The sequence below is a fragment of the Hypanus sabinus genome, chromosome 29 (assembly GCF_030144855.1).
Source record: "Hypanus sabinus isolate sHypSab1 chromosome 29, sHypSab1.hap1, whole genome shotgun sequence".
Taxonomy (NCBI): Eukaryota; Metazoa; Chordata; class Chondrichthyes; order Myliobatiformes; family Dasyatidae; genus Hypanus; species Hypanus sabinus.
This window is the reverse complement of record NC_082734.1, coordinates 16,163,286-16,175,772: the sequence shown is the minus strand read 5'-3', so window position 1 is coordinate 16,175,772 and position 12,487 is coordinate 16,163,286. Positions and strand designations below refer to the sequence as shown.

At 41.2% G+C, this 12,487-nt stretch overlaps 1 protein-coding gene across 3 annotated transcripts in view; it reads left to right on the top strand.

Annotated features, from left to right (window-relative positions):
• Window positions 1-12,487, top strand: part of hmgxb4a (HMG box domain containing 4a) — a 59,327-nt gene that overhangs the window by 5,076 nt on the left and 41,764 nt on the right. The window contains exons 3-4 of one of the 3 annotated variants that reach the window (XM_059953764.1): window positions 3,123-3,271; window positions 7,009-7,096. The exons of 1 other annotated variant lie outside the window; for it this stretch is intronic. In XM_059953764.1, the coding sequence (XP_059809747.1) occupies window positions 3,123-3,271; window positions 7,009-7,096 (237 nt within the window). The remainder of the gene's footprint in view (window positions 1-3,122; window positions 3,272-7,008; window positions 7,097-12,487) is intronic. One more of the 3 variants, XM_059953765.1, reaches the window with a different exon arrangement.

Genomic DNA, 12,487 nt, shown 5'->3' with positions numbered 1-12,487 from the left:
TTTAGAGTAATGTTTTATTTCAAAGTGGCAATTTTTACAGACTAGGTAAGGTACTTTGTGAGGCATTGAATATGGTGCTCCTTGTGCTATGCAATTTTCCTATTTATATGTTTTCAGCAACCAGCTTACTAATTCATAACTAAGTTTCTTTCAGCACCTGTGTGTTGATTAATGTCAAAATATGATTCTGGAATGTTATTGTTGGTTGGAATCATCAAGGAGATGGAGGGGTTCTTGGCTAAGGAGATGGGTTGTGAAACTATGCTCTGTGCAATCTAAATTTAGTGTGCATGATGTGATCGGGAGCAGGAACTGGTGATCCTGATGCAAGTTCTCTCTCCTACAATCTCTCTCTGTTCTATGGGGTCTGTTTTGTTGATGTAGCTTATTCTGGTGCTTCTCCCCTCATTCATTTCAGTTTGTGAGCCAGGAAATATTGCAATTAAACTTTGGGCAATGAGATATAAAGCTGTCTAGACAGAGGGGTTAATTCTTTTTCTGCAGTATGAGCAAATGTGTACTGAATAGTTTAGGAGCATGTTTAATAAAAATCTCTTTGGCATCGCAAGTTTGCTTCCCTCTGTGTTTTAGTGACCGTTCCTCCAGGTATCATGCTGCTGGGATTTCCCTGCTTCTCTCCTTATCCCCCCCCTCCCTAAGACATTCTTGAAACCTATCTCTTCTTCAGTTGAGTTTTTGGCCACCTGATCTAGTAATCTCCTCGTGTGGATTGGTGTGAAATTTTGCTTTGCAACTGCTGCTACGAAGTACCTTGTCACATTAAGGCCCTTTAAATCTACCTTTATAGTTATTGAGTGGATTGTATAAGTTATGTTTGTACCTCACTTTACAGTAGGTGATCTTGGTACATACATGCCACTAAATAGTGTATTTACAATGCCATTATAAGATTACTTGATTTATGATTTGTACACTGATGCTAGAGCATGGAGTTGTTTCTCGCTGTAGATAATTAAGTGCAAGACTGATATAGATATTTATGGATATAAGAGTTAGGTTTTAAGAATCTGGAGTATATTAAGACTAAACAATGATCCTGTGACTTTGGACCTGGAATGGAATCTATTTTAGTAGCCTACAGCAAGATCCAAAGTTAAATCTTAACAACCTTGGGTAACTCCCAAGTGGAGAGTGAGAATTTTCCTTCAGGTGGAACATCTTGGTCCACACTGAAAAAATGCTGTTGGTGCTTTTAATTTCAGTTTTGATTTCCTGAGAATGGTGCCATGCCAGCCCTCATGAGGCATTCTTTCATTTCCATTCCCATCTACTCCAAGTAAAAACCAGACTCCTGGAGTAAAGAGAGTCAGAATCTGGTGTCAGACTCAAGCCTCGGAACATTGTGCATTTCTTTTGCCAGTACAAAGTAAGTTGGAGGTAGTAGTAAGCTTGCTGGTGACAAATTAGGTGATGCTTTGCTGCTGTGCTATATTGCTGGTGGATTATGGATGGTTCTTATTTTGCATCTCAACTGTTCTATACTTGGGAATGCTTAATGCTCATACTAGAGACAATGTAGTAGGGAATAGTTTTGGTGTTCCATTTTACATCTTGATGAAGTCAGAAAGAATATTTTTTTAAAAACTGGCTTATCAACTTCCTTGTTTGATTTTCAGTTATTTTCAATCCAACTGCTAATTTAACATGTTTCCCATCCACCTGTTCTTTTTCTCTAATTCACACTAAAATAAGGGACCTGAGTTAGTCACACAGGATAATGGTGCTCCAGAGGTCTTTGTGTGCCACCTCGCTGCAGCTGAGTTGATTGATCTTCCAAAAGGCATGTTTAATTTGCTGAGCTGGATTCAGGACCAGACCGTGAATCATTCTCTTGGACAACCCCGAAAATGATTGTCAGCCGCCACTGGGATTCTAATTTAGCTCTTCTGGTGTGGACTCCTGCATTCTGGCTTTGGACCTGGACCTTTGGGAGCAGTAGCTGCCAACTTTACTTTTCGAGCCTGTCTTGCCATTCAGTTAGATTGCACTTGACTTAATGCAGCACTGGTATTTCCTACCAAATGGAAACTCTAATTCTTTGTCTTTTTTTTTACTATAAACATGTTGTAGAAAAGTAGAAAATATTTGGCAGGGAAGTGAACTTTGATGTGTTTGGCTTGTAATTGCATGCCATAAGTGGGTTGTTGTCAGACCCTTTGATTGCTAACATTCACATTCAACTGAGACCAATGTGGAAAAAGTTTCCTCACAATTAACGATCTATTATGAGTCTTAATCCTGATTTCATTACAGCATTTCCACCTGCTCTTCATTTTAAGTGTGTTAAACTTTACGTAGCCATGAATTCAAGTGTGCTCTGTGTATTTCTGATCATGGAACACTGGGGTGTTGCTAAGATTGGTGTACTGACTGCTCTGTGAGGCAGCTGTTGATGTTACAGCTGACGTAAGACCGATGCTGTCACAGTGGAAGAATAATCGATGTCGTCTCTCGAGGAGCGCCGCCAGATGTGCACACAAAGATTGATAGTTTTACACAGAAGTCTATATCACAATGGACCTCCTAAGCCCAGGATTGCAAATTTGAATCCCAGGCTTCACTTTTACATTTAGATTCCCTTACCCAGACAGTATGATTGCATAGCACATTGGAATGCATTGTGGAAAGATGCAAGATGATAGTCTGAACCAGCAGTAATTTCAGCTGAGCTGTCAGGAGGAGGCAAAGCTTCTCTGGAGCATATCGCCCTGGGGTGCTCCATGGTATTCTAGTGGTTGACAATGGAGCATCATAGGGAGGAGCTTTGGACAGTACAGAAGAGGAGACGTTAAATGACCAAGTTTCACCTGTTCTCAGGATGGGTCTTCAATTTCAGGCTGATCCCCTGTGAGGTCATTCTACAGTAGCTAGCTGCATACCTGATAGAAATAGCCCATCCTAGCAGAAACACAGCTCCTGCAGGTCATTTTGGAACTGCAATGCTAGTGGCTGGGGACAACCTTGAGGTCCAGATCATTTCATCCCTGAGCTAAAAGAGAAAGGTCGGTGCAAGGAAGCACCCTCCATTTCTCCCCTCCCCTTCCCAACTAAATATTAAAAATATAAATAGATGATTTGTAAGCCCTTTAATGCTGTTGCAGATTGTATAGTGGGTGAAAGCGGAATTGAAGAGGTGGGTCTGGCAGCAGGCAGAAGCCAACGAGAGAAGAAGCGCTCGTATAAAGATTTGCTGAAAGAAGAGGAGGAAATAGATGCAGAAGTCCGAAACTCAGCCAAAAAGAAAGCGAAGGTGAGGGCAACTGTTTGTGTTTTTGTTTTATTCCATGCTGTTTTTGCTCACCTTGGACACAGCTGTCCCATCTCTTATTCTCCTCCATTTGAGGGGAGTCTGGAGGACCTCTAGATCTGAGAAGTGTCATTCAAGCAAGAAAAGCTGAGCAATATCTAGTTTTTTTTGTTCTTTGTGTTTGCACTACATCTCAAAAGAGGGATTTTAATAAGTATTGATCAGGTTTACTGCAACTAATGGCTCGTTGTTGGGTATTGAACTTTAATCAAACCTGTTGCCTTTGATTCCTCACATTTGGAATTACTAGCAAGTGTTGAATCAATTTTTTTAATGTCGGTGTATAATTAAATATTGCAAGCATCTCAGTCATTTTTGAAGTGAATTTGCAATTTCCATCTGTGATAAAGTTTGCCTTTATGGATTTCTTGCTTTTCCACTACTGTTCCCTCCTCTCCCCATCCTTGTCTTGTTACATTTACATTGCAACCCATTGTCTTTGTATTGATGCCAGAAAAGTGTACGTGATGGCAGAAAGGAAATTGACACAGACATGTGCACGTTAACTTTGGCAATGTTCTCTCTAATTCTTGTGTGTGCATCACCACAGAACCTCTATTTTCGTACTACATTACGTACATTCCCAATCCCGAAACATTTTGCTGAGTCTGTGCCTTCAGCCAGGAAAATCCAAGTCTGTGCTGAGTTACCTGATCTTTGGCTGACTGCTGTTGTCGTTCTGTTTAGTGGCTTGTCCTGCAAGTCATCCACGATTTTGACTCCTGATGGGTGTCCAGCAATTCGCACTGGAAGTGCATGGATGTGTACAGTGGCTGAGTACAAGACCTGTTAAAGTTGAAGAGTTTCCTGAGATCTATTGAAGAAGCAATGGACTGGGCTTGGTGCTTGTATAACTATCTCAAAAAAAAGAATACTTTTAGGGGATGAAGCAGAGGGATTATTTCACCTCTGTAGAATGGCTGTCATAAATGCCATCCATACTTGAGATCTGATTTTCGTTAACTTTCTCTTTTCTGTTGTATTTCCTCACTGCAGTTTTTATTTCTTCATGTGCATAGCTTTATTATTGTAACCAGCAGAGGCCTGTGTTTTAGCTGTTGTGCTGTCGCCATAATGACATCTTCTCTGAATCACTGCAGCTCCAACCACTAGTATCACGTTATTCTTTTCATTCCTTGGCTTTACTTGTTTTTATAAGCAACCATTTTAGATTCTTAATGTTGTGCTGTTTACAGTTTCTCTGTGACCATCTTCTGATGATGCCAAACCTAGTCTCTGTGTGACGTTTACCCTACATGGCACAACTATAAACAACAGTGACTTGTGTTTGTGTAGTTCCAGTACGGTAGCAAAATATCCCAAGGTACAGTATTTCAAACAAAAGTTGAAATCAAGCCATGTGAGGTGATGATGAAAAACTCAGCCAAGGAGTCAGGTATGGAGGAGTACCTTAACAGGAGAAAAGGGGTTGAAAGAACATTCAGTGTTCAACTTCGGGCAGTGGAAAGCAAGGTGATCAGTTGTTGAGTGGTGGAATTCAAGTGGCCAGGAATGCAGGAATCTTCTGGGGTTATAAAATGAGAGGAAAATAGAATGGATGAAGCCATGGAGAGATTTGGAGATTAAGATTTTGAAATGGAGGCTTTGCTTGAGGGTGGTTCAGGGAAGGAGATGGAACTTGAGATGAGTTAAGTTTATTGCCTCACCAAGGTGGTGACGTTGGTCTATCCAATATTTAGTTGGTGGAAATTCCTGATCACCCAGCTGTAGATGTTGGATTAGCAGCCAGTAGAAAATTAGCGGTGGTCAAGTAGAATTGAGGGACTTTGCCTTTCATGTAAAAATTGACGGTACATGTAGATGAGAAGTAGAAGGGTGTCCACAGGCGTGATGGCATGGGAGGGGGAAAAGAAACCATTGCAGGATAAATGGCTGGACAGGTAAGAATGGCATTAGGTGACCATAGTTCCACACAGCAAGACAGAAGTGCGAAGACCATGAACACATCTTTTTGCAATACTCCTTGTGATTAATAAGTAACTACTTTTCTAGACAAGGGTCCACATCAACATTTATCAAACTCCTGGATTATTTAAAGTTAAGGGTAAGTAATCAAGCCAGTTCTTTTTTGACTATTTAATATACAAGATTGTTAGAAGGATCACCTGTTACCAAAAGTAGGAATAGAGCAAGTGATCTATTCACCATACAGCATGCCCTAACTTCCAATGTCCACAACATCATTGGATTGGATATTACCTCAGCTAATTGCTCAAATGCAGTACAATTGGGTATTTTACTTGTAATTTATAAGTGAAGGTGTTGCTAAGCGCTCAACATCATTGACTTGCTAATGGGTGGCATTCATGTTTTATTTTGATTTATTCCTCGAAGATTGTTATTACTGTCAGTAAACTGGAGACCTCCCTCGAATCCCAACAACATCTCGTGAGAGGTTTGTTGTCATGTATGTTGACCACAATTCTTAGAAAATGTTCCCCTACCACAATCTGAAAGGGCATTTTATTTATCTAACTATCCATCTGTCCATCCACCCATACCCTTTTGGCCCTTTGAGCCTGCAATCACCTGATTTAATCCTAGCCTAATCTCGGGACGATTTACAATGCCCTATTAACCTACCAACCGGTATATCTTTGGGCTGTAGTAGGAAACACAAGCACCAGGAAGAAATGCAGGGAGAATGTTCAAACTCCTTACAGGCAGTGGTGTGAATTGAACCCAGATCGTTGGTACAGTAAAGTGTTGTGTTTTCTCAGCTGGCAAGTCCATAAGATAATAATCATCCATGTTTATTGTCAAAATCTACATGATGTGGAAATTTGAAGGAACTTCTGTGTTTGGATTATTGGTTACAAGATTTTTGGGATTGATTTGATTTCCTTGAGAATTTCTTAACAAACGTTGGGAAGACCTTTAGCCCATCAGTGATAACCCAGGCAGAATGCTTGACTCAAATCTTTGAAGTACTATTACAGATTATCAAGGCAGTTGATAAAGTTTTATAAATAGAGACGTGGAATACAAAAGCTAGGACATAATAAAACAACCGTTGGTCTGAATATTGTGCAGAATCCTATTCACTTCAGGAAGGATATGAAAGCTTTGGAGATAGTTCAGAAGAGTGGTACTAAAATGATTCTAAGAATGAAGGAACATCTGGTTGCAAATATGGCAACACGTGTGAGAAGTTGTAAAATCATAAAGGTTTTGGAACGTGTAACTAAAAAGAAACTGCTTCTACTAACTAGAGAGCCCAAATTTAAAATGATTGATGAAGAGCTCTGAGGTGTCATGAGGAGAAAGTTAAGATGTGGAATGTGCCACCTGTGACAAATGAATATGTGTTTGAAAACTGATCCATTAGCACCTTTCAAAAGGACGTTGATCGAGGAATTGATGATGTTGACGTGCTCGGGCTGTGGGGAGAGGAACGGTGGGTAGCTGATGGACTAAATATTGCTTTTTGAGTTGATGGTGATTTCAAAGGCTGATACATATTGGCATGCAAAATATATTCATTGATACTAAATCAGAGTAGTGTTGCAATTCAATTACACCTCGTTCTCTAATTTACTCCTTCTCTATAAACTTGCTGCTCATTCACTTACATTTGGCTTGTATGGGTTAACAGAAGCATTGTATAATCCATTTTCACACTGTGCATCAAATTAATCTTCTCTTTGTTTTATTTAAAGGAGATTGAAGATTTCCTTTTGGGTGCTGATTTTCATAAGAAAAAGAAGAAATTACACCATTTAACAGGAGAAGAGTTCTACTATGGAGGTAAAAATATCTCCAACTCTTCCCTTAACATTATTTCCATTTCACAAGATAGGTTATTGACTAGTACCCACTTCAAGACCACAGTTAACTTCACTACATTTCTTTCCATCCTTCTTCGTGAAATGATTCACTTCTTCAGTTTCTCTATCACATCTGTCTCAATAAGAAAATAGGAACAGGACTAGGACATTTGGCCTTCAAGCTTGCTCCTGCATTCAATATGATCATGGATGATCTGTCCTAGGCCTCATCTCTTCTTCTGTGCCAGTTCCCCAAAATCCTCCATTCCTGATTTTTCAATAATTTATCCATTGTTATTTAAATACCCCTAATGACCCGGTATCCATAAACTTCGAAAATAGGAAATTCCAGCGATCCATCATCCCCTGTTGATGCTATTTTCCATGCTCGTCTTTCACTTCATCTTTCTTTTCAACTGTTTCTCTCCCTGATAATTGATAGGGCTCACACTCGTATCTATTCTGTTTCCTGCGCCTGCTCCCATCTCCCATCTCCTCTTTCCTTTGGTTTGTGGTTTTCCATTGTTCTTATCTTCTGCTTATCAGTTCCATATTACATCTTTTGTCATTTCTGGCATACAGCATGACGCTACCTGTAGCTGCATCTTCCTGTCATCCATGTCAGCACTTTAAAGAGATTGTTCACCTCGGACTTTTTGGTTCACTTTTCTACCTCCGCTAATACCTTCTCAGCCACATTCACATTCAAGGGATACAACTTTTCCCTTTAACCTCCTTCCTTCTTGCCATCTTGGTGTCCAAACATTCTTTCCTGATGAAGCAGTGATTTATTTACTCTTTCATAAACTGAGTTTTTCTTCTTTAATTTCCAAAGCACACCACATCAGACTGCACTACCTTTCTCTCAAAGGGTGCCCCAACAGGTCACCCAGTTGCCTAGTTTATATTTCAAGTTGTAGGCTGGATACCATGATAGCATAGTGGTTTGCACTATCACAGCTTGGGGCGTTGGAGTTCAGAATTCAATTCTGACATCTCTACAAGATGGATGGTTTTCCTCCAAGAGCCCCAGTTTTCTCTTACAGTCCAAAGATGTACCAGTTAGTAGGTTAATTGGTCATTGTAAATTGTCCTGAGTTAAGCTAGAATTAAATAGGTGGGTTGCTGGGTGGTGTGGATTGTTGGGCTGGAAGGGCACAGAAACAGGCTTTTTGTCCCATCATGTCTGTGCTGCTGATCAACCACCCATTTAAATTAATCCTAGTTAATTTTTATTCCTCTTCTTTAAATTTTCCCCATATTCCCCCAGATATTGCCCCTCACTTTTACACTACCCCAGATACTACCCCTCACTTAATATACAATGACCAATAACCCAGATATCTTTGAGATGTGGGACAGAACTGGAGGAAACCATGTGGACATCGAATATATAAACTTGACAAAGATAGCACCTGAGGTCAGGGTTGAATGTGGGTTACTAGTGTGGTGAGTCAGCATTTCCAGCAACCACCATATTGCCCTTTCAGTGCAGTAACCATATGTAGTGAGAGCAATATGGTATAGTCTCTCTGGGGAAACCAAATGCTGATTGCTTGGTTACCTTGCAGAACACCTACATTCAATCTACCGGAGCTTCCAGATGCCTTTCATTTTATTCACTTCTACATGATCTCTCTACCTTTGGCCTGTTGTATTGTTCCAGTGATGGTCCATATAGATTTGTGGGACAGCACACCTATTTTCTGAACAGATACATGATGACTTCCAGACTCAACAATGAATTCAACAATTTTGGGTAATCACCCATTTCAGCCTTGTTTCCCCCATTTTCAACATTCAGGTTCTCTCTTTCATTTTTGGGTAATTTGAACTTTAATTTGTCTCTGACTATTGTACCAAATCCTGAGCATTTCTTTTAGTGATTCACTTAACTTTCCCATTTTCTTTCAAGCTGCCCCATCATACCTGTGTCATTTAATCTCACTCAATCACTATCTTTTCACAGGCCTTTTGTCCTGTCCTTTTGCTATAATTTATTTCTCTCCATCTTTTCCCAGTTAGAAAACATAGAAAAACCTATAACACAATACAGTCTTTTCAGCCCACAATGCTGTGCCGAACATCTACTTACTTTAGAAATTACCTTGGGTTACCCATGGCCCTCTATTTTTCTAAGCTCCATGTACCGCTCCATGTACCTATCCAGAGGTCTCTCTAAAGACCCTATTGTATCCGCCTCCACCACCGTCGCCTGCAGCCCATTCTATGCACTCACCATTCTTTGCGTTTAAAAAAAAAAACTTACCCTGACATCTCCTCTGTACCTACCTCCAAGGACAATAAAACTGTGTCCTCTCGTGTTAGCCGTTTCAGCCCTGAGAAAAAACCTCTGACCATCCACACGATCAATGCCTCTTATCATCTTATGCACCTCTATCAGGTCTCGTCTCATCCTCTGTCGCCCTAAGGAGAAAAGGCGTAGTTCACTCAACCTATTCACATAAGGCATGCTCCCCAATCCAGGAACATCCTTGTAAATCTCCTCTGAAACCTTTCTATAGTTTCCACATCCTTCCTGTAGTGAGGTGACCAGAAATGAGCACAGTACTCCAAGTGGGGTCTGACCAGGGTCCTATATAGCTGCAACATTACCTCTCGGGTCTTGAATTCAATCCCACGGTTGATGAAGGTGAATACACCATACACCTTCTTAACTACAGAGTCAACCTGCGTAGCTGCTTTTGAGTGTCCTATGGACTCGGATCCCAAGATCCCTCTGATCCTCCACACTGCCAGGAGCCATCATATTTGACCTACCAAAATGAACCACCTCACATTTATCAAAATGAACTCCATCTGCCCAGTTTTTCATCCTATCAATGTCTTGCTGTAACCTCGGACAGCCTTCCACACTACCCACTACATTCCCAACCTTTGTGTCATTAGCAAATTTACTAACCCATCCCTCCACTTCCTCATCCAGGTCATTTATAAAAATCATGAGGGGGTCTAAAGGACATCACTGGTCACCAACCTCCATGCAGAATATGACCCGTCTACACCACTCTCTGTCGGCAAGCCAATTCTGGATGCACAAAGCAAGGTCCCCTTGGATCCCATGCCTCCTTACTTTCTCAATAAGCCTTGCATGGGGTGCCTTATCAAATGCCTTGCTGAAATCCATATACACGACATCTAGAGCTCTACCTTCATCAATGTGTTTAGTCACATCCTCAAAAAATTCATTCAGGCTCATAAGGCATGACCTGCAATGCTGACTATTTTGAATCATATTATACATCTCCAAATGTTCATAGATCCTGCCTCTCAGGATCTTCTCCATCAACTTACCAACCACTGAGGTAAGACTCACTGGTCTATAATTTCCTGGGCTATCCCAACTCCCTTTCTTGAATAAGGGAACAACATCTGCAACCCTCCAATCATCCGGAATCTCCCCCAACCCCATTGATGATGCAAAGATCATTGCCAGAGGCTCAACAATTTCCTCCTTCACTTCCCACAGTAGCCTGGGGTACATCTCATAATGGTCCCGGCGACTTATCCAACTTGATGCTTTCCAAAAGCTCCAGCACATCCTCTTTCTTAATGTCTATATGCTCAAGATTTTTACTCTGCTCTGAGTTGTCCCTACAATCGCCAAGGTCCTTTTCCGTAGTGAATACTGATGCAAAGTATTCATTACGTGCCTCCACCACCTCTTCCGGTTCCATACACACTTTTCTACTGTCACACTTGATTGGTCCTATTCTCTGACGTCTTATCCTCTTGCCCTTCACATACTTGTAGAATGCCTTGGGGCTTTCCTTAATCCTGCTCGCCACGGCCTTCTCATGTCCCCTTCTGGCTCTCCTAATTTCATTCTTAAGCTCCTTTCTGCTAGCCTTATGATTTTCTAGATCTCTATCATTACCTAGTTTTTTGAACCTTTATTAAGCTTTTCTTCTTGACTAGATTTTCATCTGCCTTTGTTCACCACGGTTCCTGTACCCTACCATCCTTTCCCCCTCTCATTGGAACGTACCTGTGCAGAGCGCCACAAAAAATTTCCCCTGAACATTTGCCACATTTCCCTGAGAACATCTGTTCCCAATTTATGTTTCCAAGTTCCTGCCTGATAGCTTCACATTTCCCCTTACTCTTAAACACTTTCCTAACTTGTCTGTTCCTATCCCTCTCCAATGCTATGGCAAAGGAGATAGACTGGTGATCACTATCTCCAAAATGCTCTCCCACTGAGAGACCTGATACCTGACCAGGTTCATTTCCCAATACCAGATAAATTACAGCCTCCCCTCTGTGTCAGGAAACCTTCCTGAACACACCTAACAAACTCCACCACACCTAAACCCCTTGCTGTAGGGAGAGGCCAATGAATATTGGGAAATTAAAATCCCCCATCACGACAACCCTGTTATTACTGCAGTGTTCCAGAATCTGTCTCCCTATCTGCTCCTCGATGTCCGTGTTACTATTGTTGGTCTATAAAAAAAACACCCAGGAGAGTTATTGATCCCCTTCCTGTTTCTAACTTCCACTCACAAAGATTCAGTAGACAATCCCTCCATGACTTCCTCCTTTTCTGTAGCCTGATCAGCAGTGCCATGCCCCCACCTCTTTTGTCTCCCTCCCTGTCCTTTCTGAAACATCTAAAGCCTGGCACTCTAAGTAACCGTTCCTGCCCCTGAGCCACCCGTGTCTCTGTAATGGCCACAACTTCGTAGCTCCAAGTACTGATCCATGCTCTTAGCTCATCTGCTTTGTTCATGATACTCCTTGCATTAAAATAGACACATCTCAAACCATCAGTCTGAGAGCATTCCTTCTCTATCGCCTGCCTATCCTCCCTCTCACACTGCTTACAAGCTTTCTCTATAGTTCTGATGTAAAGTGAATAATGTCAAATGTTCATTGTTGTCCTCTCCACTGTCTGACCCACTGAGTATTTTCACCACTTACTGTTTTTATTTTAGATTTGCAACATTTGTAGTTTTTTCCTTTCATCAACTAATTAGAAGTATTTAATCATTTTAAGTTTTTTTTTCACACTTTAATCCTTGAAGTTCCAAATAAAGAGTCTCAGTCGGAAGCATTGACTGTTTGTTCCCCTACCTCTGACTTGTTGAGAGGAGATCTTCCAGCATTTTTTGCGTGTTGCTCAATATTTCCAGCATCTGCAGAATCCATTGTGTTTGCAATTTAGTCTGGCGTTCTTCCCATGTATCCCATCCAGCTGATGTTTGATCTGCCTAGTGAGCTGACTTAATTTTCCTTTGTATTTGACTGTACTTTCCCTGAATGATCAGGGATTGAGAGGAGGACCTATCACTTCCCTTCATCATCTTGCATCTCCTCCTCGTGCAGCTGAGCCCCACAGTACCATGAC